The following is a 19,355-nucleotide window of genomic DNA, read 5'->3' as shown; positions in this document are numbered from 1 at the left end:
GCTATTCGGTGAGGTTTTAATCCTAATGGAAAGAATAATGTGCTTGTAAAATCTGCAGTTATTACAAACACAGTATACATATTGTGGACTTCAAATGACTACATATTTCATTCCCATAAACAGGGAATGCAGATGAATGCAGTGTGTAATAGTTTTAGACATTCAAACTTAAACCAAGTATATAGTTTATACTGCTGTTAACCATTTGCATTCTTAACACTCCTGTAAAATGAATAGTAATCTTAACTAACAATTGGCAGCTCCTGACAAAATAAAAAAAAACCCTCCAGGACGTTTTGACTTGTAAGCTGCTTCCTGAAGTAAATAGGAAATCCTTATGCTTTTGAGAATGTTCAAAAACTACTCTGCTTACTAAGGCAGTAGGCTTGGCACCGTTTTTCTTTTTCCTCCTTTCCCTTTATTTTCTGTCTCAATTTTTAAATAGGCTTGGTAGCAACATTATCTGGCTGAGTTAATCTTACTTTGACTGTTTATTTATACTAATTATTAGTCTCTGAAAACTGGAGTAGACATTATATGCTGCAGCTTATTTGGAAGCAAATGCTGGCAATGCAAAATTCTCCATATATTTCTTGTTTTCTTGCCACAAGCCTTACTGATAAGCTTCTGTTCTGATTCTATTGAAGTAAAGCTGGAGTGTAACAAAAGCCTTCTCAGGTAACTTTTGTGCGGTACTGCAACCTATAGCTAGAGAAATGCAGCTTGATCTAATATAAGGATTAAGGATTTAGATATCACAAGATGTTGGTATGCTATAGAAGACGGTGCTATAGTGTGAGACAAGTTGATGTGACTAATATCTCAGTACACCAAGGTTGCAGTGATGAGTTGTTTGAATGTAATGCTGTGCAACATCTTAGTTTTCTGTGAATGCTGCTGAAGATTCACATCTTTAGTTCTAAACTTTCGTTACTCATTCAACTTTTAATTCCTATAGGTTGAATTATTTAATACAGCTGTGCTAATTTATCTTGTTACTATTTCTGAATCTAATGTCACTTCATAAGTTTTGTTTTCCTTCTACTGAGAAGCATAACCTGAGTGCTGTTGCTCAGAAGAGTTAATGTTATACCATTTGCACAGCAGTCATTGCCAGTGATAGTCACACTGGGAAGGAGGCAAATATATGTGAAGCAGAATGTCTACACTAATACTGTAAACTGTACGACATACTGCGGTGTTCATCTGCTTTGCAGTATATTCACTTATTTATATGTTTATGTTACGAACTGTGTAATGAATGCTGATTTTATAGTATGGATGTTCTGACCTTTCTTAGGGCAGGAGTACCTGATATTCAGGAGGCCTTCCTTATTAGATGAATCTATTTCCCATGATCGAACGTAGAAGTTTGTAAAATACATCAGTGATTACATCGGTCTATTACATGAGAAAATAGATGAAGCTGGCATTTAGGTAGCAAATTAATTTTCAGAGTCCGTATTTTTCAGAGAATAGGAAAAATAACTTTGTTCCTGCTATGTCCTTTAAAAAAGAGAATGTATCCAAAGTATTATTACTAAGCTTATGTTCCATTACAGTACATGCTAGTGTAAATAATATTTTGCCCTTGTATATTGAATAAAAACACATATGTACTTGATGAGAAAACTTGTTCCTTCAGTGGACAGGACATAATTTTTTAACTTCATTCTGTTAGAATTTGTGTTTTGATTAACTGAAAATATTTGTTTAATAAGCACACACAATAGCATAGACATGCTGCTTTTGTTGCAAGTTAGATGTCCATGGTGCAAGCAGCTGCCTCAAGGTGAGAAAGTGAACATTAAATGGATTGAAATAAATACATACATCCTAATCATTCAGATGCAATAAAAAAAAAGTGGAGTCAAGCTATAGCCTAGTAAGAGAAGCTTTTTCATATTAATGAGTTTCCATTTGCCAATAATTCTGTCATTTGTAACTTGAATCATTCATCACCCCTGCAAATGGTTCTTTCAAGACATTATTTGCAATTTTGTCTTGTGTTTTTGTCCTTGATGTTGTGAAAATGACCGTCTACTGTTACAGGAATGAAAAGAGATCTCATTCAAACATCTTTTGTGTTTCCACTTTCAGTGAAAAATGTTTTTTAAACCTGCAGCTGGTTATTTCTGCAGGAGTTCCCACTTATATTCAGGTTTGATTGACATTTTGAAATGGCAGCTTTTCATGAAAAGCTGTTAACTTGTAGAATTTGGTTATGGTACTAAGACAGACTGACTTTGTTCTACTGTTGGGGCCTGTCCAATCTAAACAGAGCCCTGCATCTGAATTTAATAGTGCTACTCAACATAGAGAGTGCAAGGTTTTTTTTCATTTTCTTTTTAACACTGGTGCTTCTGATATGTTTTTGAACCTGACCTGATAGGTACTCATCCTCATATCTTTTCTGTGAGTAATTGCATTAATTGGCATTCCCTTTCTTTTTCTTTCTTGAGCTATCAGGTTTTGTCAGGTTGTACTTCCAGTTCAAGTGTTGGAATATATTTTCATTTGACATGATGAAAATAAATGGAAAATGGATTTTATGAATTTAAAGATCCCACAGCCTGTATGAATTTAGATAAAAGTGGCTATCTGCAGGTTTTATTACTTCTAATTTTTGAAGTGTTGGGGGTGAGGGCAAGCTTATGGTATTAACAAATCTTCTGAACAATGACTACTAATTTAATTTCCAATTGAAAATGAGGAAACAGTGCATAACATAATTATTCTCCCCTTGTCTTTACCAGGTTGGTCTTTATATTATGCCAGAATGTTAACAGTGGAATTAGAGACATTATGCAAAATCAGTTAACCCTCTGCATCTATTTCCAAACTTCTGAAGACAGATATAGGAATACCCATATGCATTAGCTGAGAGGGGAAGTTTTTTTAACTTCAAAACAGATGACTGTTTATGTAAAGGAACTGGGGAAAAAGAATAAGGCCTAGAAATTTGAACATCCTGGTATCCATTGCTTGTGTTTACTGTTTTTTTAATTGAGTGCAAGAAGTAAAACCTTGCAATTATTTGGGTTTTTCCACAGATTAACTGTACAGTCCATAATTTTATGACTTGTAAGAGAGAGTATTTGAATCTCATAAGTAGGTGAGTAATAGTATCATTCATTTTATAGATGTTTTCAGAAAAAAAATAAAACAAGAACCACAAACAGCAGTTACAATTTCTGAATTATCTCTACTCATAGCTGACTAATTACTTTTTATAAAATCTCTACAGATTTGCACCTGACATAAATTGATGTCCTTATGCAACCCTATATTAGTGAAGTAATTACTTTTTGAGGAGTGTGTGCATTTTTTTCTTTGGGAGTTCTGCATGTCATCTCATCTTCCTAGTCAAAGAGGTATTTCTCATATGTTGATTTGAACTTCAAATCAGCAGCCAGATATTTTGGTGCTAGGAACATGTCTGTGTGGCACCAGGGTGAAAGTCTCGGAATAAACAAAAAGTTAAATAAAAACAGATAAGACTTAAGGATCTAAACAGATATTTCCCCATGATTTGTTTGAAGGTTTGTACCTCTTAGGTTGTTAGAGGTATGTTGGATGTACAATTCTAAAAGTAAATATGAAAGTGTAATTATTACTGTGAATTGTTAGTTACATTTTATAGTCTGTTTAGAATGCTGAGGTTGGGGTCATCTAAAATGTCCTGCCTATGCTGTCTCTGCAAATATCTGCCAAGCCAGTTGCAGTATAGCACTGGGAACAGCCACATTTTTGCTAGTATTGAATAACATGTGCCTTCCTGCTGTGAAATAAAATGTGATTTTTGTGATCCTTTTCTTTAAAGTCATCTGAACTAAATGAAAGTGAATGTTTTCTCAGATGCCTTTACTGTAGTTTCTAAATTTTAGAATAAATTTTTGAGTACCAACTAGAAGCTTACTTTAGGTGAACCAATACTTAGTTTTATTTCAGAATTTTGAATGAATGCTTTTGAGCTTGATGTGAGCTTTGAAAGTAAAAGCCAGTGTCCTATGGTTACCACCCAGACTTTACTCTTAGAATCTAATACATGCTGCTGCTATTCCTCCAAGCAAAAGAAAGATACATGGGTACAAGCTTTTCAGTATACCCGTAAGGTCCCTGTGAAATACTAGACCAATTGAATTAAATGGCAAACTGCCCACTGACTTTAAATGGAGCCAGGATTTTGCCCTTTAACTCTATCAAGCCCTAAGGGCAAGCAGGTTTCATTCTTAAACAGACCAAGCGTGGCAGCATTTCAAGGGAAAGTTGAGCCCTTGCAAACGTAGAATGCAGAGGACAGTGTGGGACCTTGTACTGCACTAGCATATACAAGAAGTAAATGGCTATTGTACTGTTGAAAACAGTGGAATATAGTTAAAATTTTGATATGCTGTTCCCCATGTTATTTTTTTAATCTGAAAATAGACTTTTTTTTCTTTTTTACTTGTAAATGACCGGTCTTCACTTAAAATGCATAGGAGGATGTAGACAGCAGGAGAGACTGATCAGTGTGCTGCTGCTTCACAGTGTTCAGTTTTTCCCATTTCTACTTCAGCAATAGGACTAAACATTTAATATTGCTACTTTGCTTTTTTTATATAGTCTCTTTTTTTTTTTTTTTTTTTTTTTTGGAAGAATCTGTTGAGACAGTGTTCATCAATAAATTAAGGTCTGAAACATTAGAATGGTTTGCAGTCACAGAAATCTTGAGAGTATAAAATGAAACTTTAAAGAAAAGCATTCATTTTAACCAGGCAAACATGTATTTAGGATCTTCAGACTCACTTGCTTTAGAACAAGTGTTATCCTCATTGACAGTGGTGTACGTAGTGTTTATTATTATTACAGAGCAAAATAAATGTTCTTGGAGACTGGTTATTTCTGTCTAGATATTCTTTTCCCCACTCTTTATTGTTGATGTGTAGTTCTCCTTTATTTTGTTTTAACTGGGTTGATGGATGCAACTATGTATGAAAGAGCTGTAGGGGTGAGAAGTTGAGGACATGGTTTTTATTTTGTCCTCTGAAATTTTTATCTTTTCAGTTACAGATCCCATTTTCTCCTGAATGATGATGAAATGCAGGCCGTGGCCTGTAGTTGCACAGTGGAGATACTGTCCTTCACTTTTCATCCTTTAGTTTCCCTTACACTTCTGCAAGTCTGTAGAGGGAATTATTTTGTGCATATTTTTCCTTGTTCCATCACCCTGTGTATTGTGCCCAAATGCGTGCATGGGGAGTAATTTCTGAAGCTGTAGCTCAGTTCTGCCTTTCTGTTCTTCTACAGCTTGTGTTTCCTTGTGCCTGCTTTCATGCTCATACAGCTGCTCACATATTCTTACTCCTTTACAAGAAACAGTTAAGTTTTTGTAATATAGGAGGTCAGAGTGAGTGTTCCTACCAGGTAATGCTTCTCAGGTTTAGCCTTCATTGCCATTCTCCTTCCAGCCGCTGTAAACTGGTGATGTGAGAGATCTTTTTGACAGATTTGTATGAGTACTCTTCAGTTTACCAGTTCCTGGCGATGCAATCCAGTTGCTGTTACCCTTTCTCTTTAGTACTCATTGGATTATATCTGCAGAGTGCTGGCTTTGGGCAGGTGTGAGCCTGGTGGGTTACTGCTAGGTCCATCATCATCTAACTGCCCTGCAGGTTTTTTGCTCAAGATGTCCATTCTAAAGAAGCTGAAGTACTTGATCAACATGATCAGGTCAACATATTTACTTTTACTCTGGTGTCATACTTAGTGCTTTTGTTCTTTTACTGGAAGATTTTTGAAATTTGCTTTGAAGAAGCCATAATTCCTTCTTTACTCAGTCCAGCACTTGGGTGCCCAGAACCTTTGTAACTTTTTACAGACGTGTGTATTAAATTAATAAGCTTCATGTTCAGCAGTAAGCTGAATGCATGTTGCCAGAAGCTTTTGCTACGTAGGTGTTACGTGGCAACCTTTCAAGCATTAGTTATCCCTATTAAACAGTACATTGTTCTGTTGTCTCTTTGGCAGTATCTAGTGAAAGGAGATCTAGAGAATTGACAGAATGTTAAGAAATTATTGATAAAGAATAATAAAAATATCATTCTTGATGCAGTTGCTCAAGTATTTTTCTTCAGTTTTCACGTGTGTTTTAAACTACCTAAGGTTGCTAGGTAATAACCAACAGGATTTTCAGGTATTGCTATTGAGTGCTTTCCATAGATCAGAAAAAAAAAAATCCACTTTCCATTGATGAAGAGAACAAAGATGATGTGAAGGACCATCAATTCATTTTTAAGTTTTAAGTGTTATCTTAGTGTATATGTCTGGTTACAATGAGTCTTTTTAGTAATATTTTTCATAGTTTCCTATTTCAAATATTTGCTATCCCCAGTGGTAGAGTACAACAACTGGAGACTTCAAACTGAAGGCAAGCCCAGCTTTGGCCTGGCTGCTCTGTAGCAGAGCAGAACTTGCTGGCATACCTTTTGACTGGGTTGTCAAATATCTGTCTTTGTATGCAGCTTTTGGTGTTTCTTTCCTCTGCATGTTCAGAGAACTGTATCTTGTTTACCACTTATAGGTAATGGAAAAAAGTTATTTTGAACTTATGTCCTGTAGAATCCTCCTCAGTTCTGATTTGCCTCTTCTGTGTCTCTCTGTTTTCCTAATGCACTACAATGATTTTCTGATCACTGTGCTGTAGATAGTCTTTACAGCATAACATGTTGACTGCATCTATATATTCATAATAAATGCATTTTTCCAGGAAAAGCTGTTCTCTTAGCTTTTCAAAGGGCACATTAGTCCTGTCTTCTCAGAAAGTGTAAGATGGCCAGGTTCCCATCCTTTTGTCTCTGCTAGTGCAACTCTCTACAGTGGTAGTAAAACCATGTTGCATCAATGTTATTTGTATATGCTTTGATGAAGTAATATTATGGAGATCTAAATATTTTAGCCATAGATTTTTCTTGATTACCTGTACTCCTTTGTCTACAAGGGTTGCTCTGAAAATAATGAAATAATTTGATTATGTTGGCCCACAACATCAGAGCTGCATGTTGGTTGTAGAGGTTGAACCTTCCCACCAATATTCCATTACGTTTTGTTGCTGTGTGACAGATGGCAGCAGAGAGGCAGCCCGACTGAATGGCATCTGATGTGGAACTGCTTACGAAGCAAAGGTGCAGAGCTGGTTTCCTTCTTGAGAAAAAAATGGCACTAGTTGACATTCACTGATGCTTGCTGAATGTTTATGGAGACTGGACAGTGGATGTGAGCACAGTGAAGCAGTGGGTGGTGCATTTCAGCAGTGGTGACAGCAACAGTAGATTACCTCTGCTGGTGCAGATTTTTACAAGTGTGGCATGCAGGCTCTTGTTCACTGTGGGTAAAAATGCACAGCTGATGGTAGTGACTGTATTGAAAACTAGTGTTATGTAGCTGGAAGTGTGCTCTATCAAACAGTGTTATTGTACTTCTTGTATCTGTTATAGTTTCCATGGTCATTAATAGGAGGCATTACTTTCAGTGTGACCTACTTTTAGTATGCTGTTAGAAGTACCTCTGAATAAAACTGTTGAGGAACACAGATATTCTGCTGAATGTGAATAAGAAGGATAACCGCCCCAGAATTTTCCTGAGGTACATGCAAAATAGGATGTCTGTGCTTTCTTTTCTTAGCATTCCTTCCCTCTGTGCACACATCATTAGACTGTCTTTCTTTTTTATCGCATCCTGATATCTGATCTGTTGTTACTAGGTACTATATAATTTCCCAGCTCTATTTACTCAGCCAGTGTCCTTCGTTCATAATCTTTTCCGAAAAGCCAGCGCCCCAGGTAAATGGCATATTTTAATGTGTTGTGGAGTTTAATTTTGAGGGCTTTGGGAAGAAGTTAGCTAAGAGCTAAGGTTTCTGTTTTTTTGAAAGTCTGCATCCTGATTTTTAGAAATGTTTTATTTTTTGAGGGGAGAGGATGTGCTGTTATGCCTCTTTTTTCCCCTTCATTTACAAAATATGAGTTCAATTTTTCACATCTAAAATACTGTGTGCATTTGCTATCTTGAAAGCTCATCATCTGCTGATTTAGCGAAGTGGTGAATAAAATATATCTCAGTTGGTTTGCCTTTGGAGAAAACCTGTGTGCAACTCATGATCTGTGTGGTTTGATGGCAAACTGCAGTTATTTTATTGTGCCAGATGAAATACAACTCTCAGCTTGGGCATTAGAGGAAGCTAGCCTTTTTCACATCTCTCCTGGAGAAAGGAAAGATATAGAGCCACATGTACCGCAGACTACTGACTGGATGTTTGTTTATTGTGACATCTTCTGCTTTTTTTGTTGTTGTTTTTAAGTTTATTAACAAGTTACTCAACAAGGGCACACATTTTTCTAATAAATATGCCTCAGAGGAAATGGAAACTGTGGTAATTCAACTTTTTTTTTTTTTGGTGAACTGTTATCAATGTATATTAGAAATGTGAAAGGGCATCTTTGAGACTTTGAATGAAGTCATAGGAATGATGATCCCGTAACAACTAGTTGCCTTTCTAATTTGGACAGGATGGAAAGTGCAAGACAAAATTGTGTAAATAATTTTTCGGCCTCTTCCTACCACTTTGAAATAAAAACAGAGGCATGTATGTATTCAGCTATCAACTTTCTTTTTCCACTTAATGAAAAGGAATTTATTTTAAGTAAACTGCTGAGCATAAGAAACAGTAATCAGTCTGGGAACCATTTGGATGCTGGTTTCCCTGTTCTCTTTCTGAAGCATACGTGCAATAATAAAAATCTCCTCCTTTTAAATCCTCTCTAAATAGCCCAGCATGGGCCATTTTTAACTTTTCTACCTGTTTTACAAAATCAGTATCTTAAGAATAAAATTACCTTGGACAATTTTGGAGGTATTCATCCTGTTTGGTTATGCATGTAAGCTGGTCTCGTTGAGGATTTTAGCAGATAGTTGGCATCATCAGGGCTTGGGATCAGCTTCTAGAGTTGTAAATTCACACTCAGTATTTAATTAGATTGCTATTAAATAGCAGTTCTCATTGAGATCTTAAATCTTTAGTCTAATGATATAGCCTAATTTCATCTAAGTCTTGATACCTGTCTGGAAACAATTTATAAAATAGAGCAGCCTAATTTTGACCTCTAGGTTGGGCATATAGACCCTTCCCCAGGACCAAAATATAATGGATTCAGTTGCAGCATTTTTCTCTCCAGCTGTAATAACTAAGACAAGTGCTCAATGGGAAATGACTTTAGGTCCTAAAACTGAGAATTCTTTATTAAAAAAAAAAATAGTTTCCCATCAATGGATGCATACTACAACTCAAAGCAAAGATGCAAAAAACATTTGTAAGCTGCCCCTGAACCATACAATTAGAGAACATAATGCTGAGTACATGAACATAATAAAATTTGGGGAGTATAGTATGTATGTTACTGGGTAATTATGCTTAGGTTGCAGACAGGAAATGAAGAATTGAATTCTCATTGACTACATTTCATTGACTTTCTGTATGGCTTAAGGGAAATTACTAAGTTTTTATGTCTTTAGTTTTTCATCTGTAAAACTGGGACTATTTTTATGTACCTATATCTTAGTGTGAAGGTGAAAGATTCTGCATTGTTTTTGCATGTGTCTGACAGGGGATGTTATTGCTGTTGTGTTTTCGTGATATTCTAGCAAAATCAGAACTGTTACTCTAGGTCAAAGCAATCTTTGACCAAAGAACTGGTACACCAATACCGAAAGTTACTACTTGCTATCTCCATAGTACCAGCTATCTCTCTTGTCTCCCTGAATGTTTGGGAGGATAGATTACTTCTACTGTTTTATGAAAGGACTTTAGTTGTTGAGAATGCATCCTTCTTTTGCGATGGATGATAGAATTTGGGCCATGGCTGGTGACAAGGACTTGCCAGGCTAAGTTGTCTACCTCCTCCCATCATAAGTGTGTTAAATTCACTTCTTTTGCCAGCCTAGCCAGGCACATGCTGCAGACCTCCCTGCAGGACTTTCACTTGAGCTTTTTTGCCAAGCTTTATGTAGTCCAGAAGTTTGGTCATAGCTGACTGAAGGAGTCTCAGTTGTCTAATTTCTGATCAGAGCAATTTCTGCCTCATGTGATGGAAAGTCAGAAGCTTCATGCTTCTGTTGATTCTTGTTCAGAATAATGACTGTCTTTTGGTACCGAAAGGAATATACAATAATTAAGTTTTTTTCATATTTGAAAATTCTGGATTCTTGCGCAGTAATAAGGCACACACTGAAGGTACTTTTCTGATTTGCTTGGAGCCATCTGATACCTCATCCCTTAACTGTCAGTCCTGCAAATCACAGATAAAACTGATATTGAAGTTGTGCCGTTAACCACATCAGTTGATGACTTCAGTGGAACAGGTTTGATTCTGTATTGCTCTCCTCATCATAAAGTAGTGGTGTGCTTTTGGAATACTGGGAGGTGGACACGTGTGATACTAAATCAGAAGTAGTTTTGGTTCTTTTCGATCTTGATGATATTCCAGTCTCTCAGTTTGCAGTTCTAAAAGTTTGTTCAAATAGAGATCTCTATTCTCCCTTCCTTTTACACTTTAGCAAAAACAAACCTGAAGCAGTCCTGGAATGCAGAACAGTTGCCTCTTTGATAATTTCCTTTCCTTTAATAATTGAAGCTAATACATATGCTTTTAAAATGATAGTTTTTAAGAGTTTCAAAGCCATAAACCTTACATTTTCTAATACCTTTTTTATTTTAATATTTCATGATTACTTTTAACCTTGTGTAAAATTAATTGTTGAACATTAAATAAATTAATAAAAAAAATGAAGAAAGATTTTTTTGAAGGGAAAAAGATGAGTTTTTAAGATGTGATTTTTATCTCTGTTGTCAAATTAAATATATTTAAATATGTTCACAATGAATATATTCATATTCAGACATTAGAGGTTTAAACTTTGTGAACTTTAAGTCAATAATAATAATGCAGCAATTATGTTTATCTTCAAATCTTCCACTAGAGAATACCTATGTTTGATTAATTTGTTACTCTACAGAATTTTATATTATTTTCTACTTTGATAGTTATATTTAAAAACTGTAATTCTGTGTTTGCAAAAAGCCTTTTGAAGGAATTTCCAGACCTTGAATTAAAAAAAGAAAAAAGGGTTATGGTGCAAGGCTACAAAGCAATATCTATCTGACAGAAATACTGGAAATCTAATGCTCTTTGATTGTGCTTTTTCCTCATACCTGCTGAAAACTTCTGTTCAAAAAAGAAAAAGAAAAAAAAGCATTACAAAAGGAGTCAATTGTGTTATCTCAACGTACAGTGTAATAAATGCTTTTGTTTGCTGTTAATACCATTCATCTGGTTTGATCTCAGTTTTTTATATTATGCTAAGTAATTCATTGGTAATTATCACATGCTATCAACAGCAGTGGTGGGTCTGAAGTGCTGCTTCATTTTGAGAATGGGAAAAACATTGATATTCTCGTTCACTTGTAAAAAGTTGTCACAGCGTAATTTTTGTTGCTGAAAAGTTAGTGCAGTTAGTTTATTATTCAGTCCTGTCAACTTTTCAATATGCAAACATTTTTCTTGTGTTATATGCGTAATAGGAAAAGAACTGAATACACATTTTAATGCAAAGTTTGTTCATCTTAGTGCAGAGCCGGCACAAGTTTCCTATATCATGGAGGGGGTTTTGTACTTTTGCTTTAAATATAACTTTGCTGTCATATGTAATAAGTGGTGCTGAAATTGGTTTCAGTTATCAAAGATGTGAATGACACAATGGATGCTTATGTACTGTGCCCGTTGAATCCATAAACACTGGTGCTGAACAAACTTCTGTTTTTTTCACATTTCCTGATTCTTCTGTCAGCTTTGTCTTTCATGGGTCATTCAATAAACACTACTCTGGTTGACTGTTTTGTGATGCCATATGTCAATCAAAATCAAGTGCCTGCTTCTTAGCAAGGAGAGAAAATAAGCTTGCTTTATTTAAGTTTGCCTGTGCTTTCTGCAGAACAGTGCCTTGCATTTTGTTTCATTCCTAGTGTATTTTTGCCTTGAGCTATGCAGTGGAAGAGTTTGGAATTGAAGAGAGGAGTGTTCAATGAAAGCAAAGGAGGAGATAAAGAGAATTGAGAGAGAAGTGAAGAACAGGATTTGAAGCTGTTCTTTAAGGATATTTAATTTGAACAGATTGTTTAAAAAAGAAAAGAGGTTGAGGTGAGAGGGATGAAAGGGTCTCATGAGTGTTTTCACATAAGATAAAAATATTTCTTTTTACTTAATCATGTCATAACTAATCCTGTTGGTATGAGATTAGAAAACCTCTGAAAGTCATTGTTTGGCATACATACTTTTTTTTTTCTAGTGAGAGAATGGATGTGTAATTTTTAAAAATAAATTCTTTCCATTGCTGATATGAATACCATGTTAATCACCACACAGAGCAGTTGCTAAGTGTGTGTACATTAACACTGGGAAAGCCAGTGAGCATGAGAAGTTCTTTATATTAGAACTGCAGAATGCAATAAAATGTGCATCAACTGTGTATACCCTTAAATGGATTTGTTTAGTTTTGTTTTTTTTGCTGTAGTTGATAGTGTTGTAAGTATCACATTTCTTATGAGAGTCAAGTAGGAGGAATCGCAGTATGGCTTCTGTGGAGGCCTTCTGTTTGTACAGACTTTTGTCAAGCTCTTAACATCTTCTGGGGTCTCACTTTGCCCTGAATAAGATCGATTGGAATTTTATATCCTATTGCTGCTGTTCTTCACCCTTTGGGTGCAGAGGGATGGTCACTGGCTTCAGACTAAACAGAATTCCCGCATTCCTCTGGAAAGACACGGTTCCTTCTCCCTCTGAAAAAGGAATAGAAGCTGAGTGTAAATTTTATTTTTATTTTTACTTTTTTCTGTTTTCCTCTTTTATACTTTGCCATTTTCCAGAACGATCCCTGAATGACACTTGCATTTCAGAAGTCTGAAATCACCTGTGAAGCTCCTGATGTTCCCTGCTTTGTCTTCCTCTAGTATTGCAGATAATCTCCATAGGAGCTTCAACCCTAGGATGTTTTGTACAGAAATGGGAATGTACATTTTCTTCCTAGACTTCTGGAATATCACTTTTACTGCATTTGTTAGGGTGCAAGAAGAAGCAAATAGTAAATAGCAAATAGAAGATGAATTTCAGGAGCATGCAAGTGATTTGAAGCACTGACGTGATCAAGTGTGCATTTTTGTTTTCTTTTTCAGTGTTGAATCTTAACAGACATTGTTTTTGTTTTATCATTTTCTTTGAAAACAGAAATCTATTTCTCTTGGGGTATTTCAGTAATAGTAATGTGCCATTAAAATAAACAGAATTCAGATTTTTGAAAACAAGAAATGAATCAGAGTTAAGTACCTAAGATAACAATATATCTTATAACAATATAACATTTGGAGAAGCCACAGTCTTCAAAAGAAATTCTTTAAGTTAGGACCTTTTATCAAACATCAGAGGAGTAAGCTTGTTTTCTTCAGAATCTAACTGAAAGGGATTTTCCAGAGGATGCTAGAAATTAAAACCCTAGCCTGAATTTTCTAGTATTTCTACCTGACAAAGGTGAAAAAGGTACACTTTTAATTTTCTTCTAATTCTGCCCATGAAAACCATCATTAGACTATTTTCATTGCGTTAGTCCTGCTGTACTTAAGAGCTTGTCTTGAACACATTTTGCTTCTAGCTTTCACAAGCATTTGAAGTGCAACTGATTGTATATTAGCCACAGCACTAGCAGGGAATGTTTTTCCCTTCTAAAAATTTTAAGCAAAACACATTTCTATGGATTGACTCTCTATAACATGATACAGTTCTGAACTTTGCTTAGCATGTGTTGTCTCACCTAATTTCTCATTCAGTAAATGTCATTCAGGCTGCAAGATTATACTTCTTTTTAAAGAAAGTATATATGTTTTTAAGGGCAATGTTGGCTAGTCTCACATGCCAATATTAAAATTCGTGGGTACAGAAGTTAATGGTAGGTACCAAGAAAATAATGTTTTATGAGCTGCTAGAAGTGTTTCAGAACTTAAGGGGGGAAAAAAAAGCATTTACTTCTTTGCTCATTGAAGGCTGACTTGGATTCAAAGGACAAGTGAGGTATAATTTGATCAGAAATGTTGGCCGTGTTACTGTTCCTCCTGGCCTGAATCCATAACCTGATGCCTGTTACACAGGATCGTGAGCTCTTCCCCTCCCTGCTACTTCGTGGGCAGCAGCATTAGGTCATGTCTGTGCTGAGCCTGTGGGCACTGGGGAGTGGCTGATTCCTTTCCAACTGGGCTGGAAGGTGGCTGGCTCGACTCCTGGGTATTGTAAATTAATAATGAAGTGTGGGCTGATCTTGCTGATTTCTACTAATTTAATAAATATAAAATATATGTATTTAAAAGTCACTGTGTTTTGCAGTAGAATTTTAAACTATTTCTTTCACACAAAACACAATCCTAATTTATTTCCTGAAAGTATGATTTTTATAACAGCGTTGGAAAAGGTTACCGAGTGCACTGGTTATGTACATTGTTTGTTTGATGCTAATGTCACAAAAAGCTGCAGGTTAGGGTTGTTCTAATCTAGCTATGGTACTCCGAGAGTTTGGTCAGGGTATTTGTCCACCATCCATTCTCATACAGATGCAGCACACCTCCAGACTACATGCGAACAGTATCCCTTCATAAATTTCTGGTGCTAATGACACACATACTTTTATAGGGACTATATTGCTAGAGATCTCTACAACAGGTTTTTGAAAAAAGGCTCTCAATCGGTGTTGTAGCACCATCTCAAGGTTTTTAGTAGCATTAATTATTTCCAGTGAGTGCACATAGCTCTTCAGAGTGAGCAAGACAGCAATCATTGCTGGGTAATTCCTTAGAAAACAAATACTAAAATACTGTTACAGTGTCTGATATTTCTAAGCACAGGTTACTTTCTTTAGTTGAGAGGGTCACAGTTTTTATTTGAAGCAAGTGAGTAGCACGGCTTCTAGTAGTGTCTGAATAATATGATATCACCCTAGTGCATATAAATAGTGTACAGAAGTATATAATATCAAACCTCTGATACTGGAGAAGGCTAATAAATTTTCTGGAAGACAGAAAGATGCGTAAACCTTTCTAAAGTATAATCTGTTAGCAGTAGAAAGTCTTTACAAAGATATTAGGATCATACAGTAATGCTTTTAACTACTTTCAGAAACTGTGCTTATAACGCTTCCCTTTGCTTCATATCAACGTAAAGAGGGATGTAGAAACTTCTCCATCGCAGCAAAAGGAAGCTGTGAAGGTCTTGAAAGGCAAATTTGTTGTCTGGAGAGTTTTCTGTCATTTGCAACTTGATTTCATTCTCTAGCTCGAATATATTTTACATCTGAGAGGTATTGGTAGCTTTGAGACATGTTTACTAAGACAGCTACACTGTCTTATGTTTATCTTGATCTGTCACACTTACCTTTCAGCTTTTTCCTCATTCGTGCCTTGACGTAGGTGCTGGGATATGCATTCCAAGTGATATTTCTGTCAGATATTGGTACTAAAGAGTTTGTGCATGCCCTGCTTTGTTGTGCTTATTTGCTCCTTCGATATTTGTCTGTTTTTAATGTGACTGTCAAGCTCCAATAAAGTTAAAAGATGCAAATAATCTTTGACAGACCTGAGAATTCCTTGTTAGGAGCAGGAGTTCTTGGCCAAAGAAATAACGGTTACATTTTTTCTTATTTTTTATTTTTGCCAAATTGTTTGCATTCTGTTACTTGAATTTTACACAAAGTACTGTATCCACAATCTTAAATTTTCAGATAAATGCCACTTTCACTTACGAACCTGAGGAATCATGAGCACTGATCTTTCTTTCATTAGCATAAGTATTTCCAAATGCTTTATTTTGGGTTATAATATACCATTTCCCACTTTATTTGTAGTATAGTTGACCGATTTGTTTCTGAGTTCACTGTTAGCAGAAATGGAAATAACGCTCTTGCTGAATCAAGTCTTTTACGAAGAACTGCTTAGAAAGATTTGGGCAAATCTATGTATTTCCTTACCTTCTTTGCTGTACTCCAGTTAAGTATTGTGGAGATGATGATGAATGTCTCAATTTTGATTTGAATGTCTGTATATTTCTGCTACTGAAGAATAATCATCATTTTAAGGAGTGAGACTGAAAGCTATGGAAACAGCATTCTACCCAATCGTTGTCACAGACTTGCTGGTTTTTATTCTAATTAATTTTTAAACAAAGAAATTATATATTTATATATATATATATATATATATATATATATATATATATATATATATTAAAAGAGTGATCAAGAATTGTGAATTTGTGAATCAGCTTCCAAGTGCTTTGGATTGAGTCAGTGTCCTTTCTCAAAAGCAGAAGGATGTTTTGAGTACTGTGCATTTTTAACACTTTTTGCCTTCCTCCATCATAAAGAAAAATGTTAAATATATTTACATTACTAAATTTAACTTTGTGCTTCTTCATGGAAAATCAAATTCTGTACTTTGCAGCTGTACTTGTCAAAGAACAGAAAATTCAGGTGTTTCTAAACAATTTTGGTACTTTATTCTCATGCCCATCTGTTAGTCTGGTATTACTGTTCTGTTTACGTAAATACGTCGGGGTGTGTGTGTGTGAGCTGGAATCCTCTAGTTCTAGTACTTACCCAACTGATGACAAAAGGAAGGAATATATAGAACGTAATTACTAAGAGAAGCTGCGTCTTCAGAAAGACATAAGTATAGAAATATAAGACGGTGGGGTTTTTTTTGTTGGTTTTCTTGTGTTTGTTTCAGGACATTTTATGTATGTTGCAATAAAATGTCATAGTAAGTGGTATCATAATAAAACACATTCGCATTTTCTTGGAATGAAGGTCTAAGAGATACACTGGCATAAGTTTTAGGCTCTGTATAGGTATTAACTAATCACTCATTAATGAACTACCAATATTAGTAAATGGAAGTTGATACTGTTGGCATGTTTAATTTAATTACAAAAACTTTAAAAGATCTGAATAGCTTTTAGAAGTTTAAACAAAGTAGTGGATGAAGTGTTTGGTGCCTTGGCTCAATTCCAGTCTGGTGTCCTAAATGAATGCATCACAAAACCACAACAGATCAACTCAGATTTACATGAGTGACGTATAAGAGCCCTGAAGCTAAGCCAACATAGTGATTGAATTAGCTCCTGCATTCAGAGAGGCTTCTCCCTCCAGGTTAGACTTCTAAGCACTAATGGATATGTGTGGGGAGCTAGAAGTTACAGATTGAAGTATGCCTGTGCTGGGAAGGGAAAGAAATCTTAGAGCTTCAGAACTTTTATCTTTTATCTTTGACAAGTGTGATAGATTTTCTTTTTTTTTTTTTCTTTTTTTTTTTTTTTTTTTTGAGGGGGTGGAGCAAATGAGGAAGCGTTATTAACAGTAATGGAAAAAATTGAAGAATTTCCTTTAGTGGTGCTTCTGTCAAGGGACTGCCAATCTCCCTAGAAATCTGTTTAAAATCTGAAACACATCATTGCTGCGGGGTTGATATGTACCTAATGTATTATCCACACTTAGTTTGTTATTCTAGTGCCTGTACTGTAGTATGATGCTAATATATAGGACAATTTCACAAATGTGTATGTGGGTGAAAAACAGCAGCATTTATGATCTTTTCTCCAAATACCTTATTTTGAAAACAGTCTTATTTTTAATAACTCAAAAGAGAGGTTATACATAAATGTCAGATTAAAGACAGTGAATGAACAGAAAGATTACTCCTTTAAAGAAAGCATTATGTGTTTAATGTATTTTTGCTTGTTATGTAATTGGGATAAATAGTTATTAAACAAGAAAGAAAAGCTGATATGAGGAGAGACTTATTCTAGGGATTTTTATTATGACAGAAGTGTGGCAAGAAAAAACATTAAAGACATTTAAAAAAAAAAAAGCATTCTACTATTTGATTTTAACAGGTACCATCACGTAAGTTATTGATAAGTTCCAGCAAGGATTGCATTAACGTTACATAAGTAAGAACTTTAAACAATAGTATGCTTCAATATTTCAGTAACCTGATATCTCCACTTTTGTTTCTCAGCATGATGTATCACAGACCTTGCTCAAAGCAACTCTGGACAGTGTGGTTGAAGAGTGTGTCAGCTTTGTAGGAGTTGATATTAACATCTGCTCAGAAATACTATTAAGGTGAGTCAAACATTTTCCTATTCCAGTAATTACATGGCTCCGGATCACAGAGTCTCTGTTTAGTCTGCCATCTGACTTCAACTCAGCTGAAGCAAATGGGTCTTGTGTTAAATTTCCAATTACAAGAAAATGACACAGTATTTCACTGTCCTTGGAATTCAGTTCTTAAGGGTATGTGTGATTCTACAAATAAAACTATACCTTGGAGGAGAACAGGTTAAAAAAAATTTGAACCAACACTGCAATTTAGAAAAACTTGAATATAACCAGTGTGTATTTCTGCAGTAAGAAAGGATTTTTCAACTGTACCCTCTGTCCATTCAAAGGTATTTTTGTATGTATTAAGCAAAGAAGGATATAAAAATCTAGTGGGCAAAGGAGAAAGGGAAGAATTTAAGGGGAAATTTTCTGCAAGTGGATTCTTTTTTTAGCGTGATTTTTTTAAGTAATTTTTCCATAATTATTTGGAAAAATATTCTGAATATTATTTCTCTGGGTTAGAAATCAGTCTCGTTCTCTCCTTATTTCTCTCCTGATAATGCTTTCCTATGCATCAAGTGCACTTGTTGCTAGATATTACACTTAGAAAGGGTGACAACATTACAGTACCTGCATGACTTTTGAGTGTTTTACTTGAAAGACTTAAGATCATCAAGTGCTTTGACAGTGAAAATAAGCTGTGTTTCCTAATGTTTCTATGAAATTTTTGGAATAAATTCTATGCCTAATATTTTGCCTATGGTTAAAGAGGTGTCTCAGTTTTTGCTGACTTTGGATTTCTTTTTATACTTCTGCTTAAAAATGAGAATAGCAGATTTTTTTTTCTTTTATTCTCACTCCCCATTTCAGCTATTTCTGCCAAGTTTGTTTTTTCTAGAATCAGTTTTATTCCACAAACAGGTCTCTTAAAGCAATGATATCTCATATTTGGAGCCATGTGGGCATCTGGGTGACATTTTCTTCTCCAGAAATAAATGCCCAACACAGTTTTTATCTCTTTCTGTGATTGTTATACTCTGGATATAACTTTGTGTGTATGTACATATAGAAGAGATGCAACAAACACACTGCTTCCTGAAGGAATATGGCTTATTGCAGTTACACTGTAC

At 35.3% G+C, this 19,355-nt stretch overlaps 1 protein-coding gene across 1 annotated transcript in view; it reads left to right on the top strand.

The window, feature by feature from the left end:
- Positions 1-19,355, top strand: part of SRBD1 (S1 RNA binding domain 1) — a gene marked incomplete at both ends in the record, with an annotated part of 117,174 nt that overhangs the window by 79,865 nt on the left and 17,954 nt on the right. Inside the window, one exon of the mRNA XM_079550806.1 lies at positions 18,140-18,246. Within this exon, the coding sequence (XP_079406932.1) occupies positions 18,140-18,246 (107 nt within the window). The remainder of the gene's footprint in view (positions 1-18,139; positions 18,247-19,355) is intronic.

Source organism: Tetrao urogallus (genome assembly GCF_951394365.1).
Source record: "Tetrao urogallus genome assembly, chromosome: 2".
Classification (NCBI taxonomy): domain Eukaryota; kingdom Metazoa; phylum Chordata; class Aves; order Galliformes; family Phasianidae; genus Tetrao; species Tetrao urogallus.
Note: the sequence above shows the minus strand (reverse complement) of the source record. Positions and strands in the feature narration are given on the sequence as shown.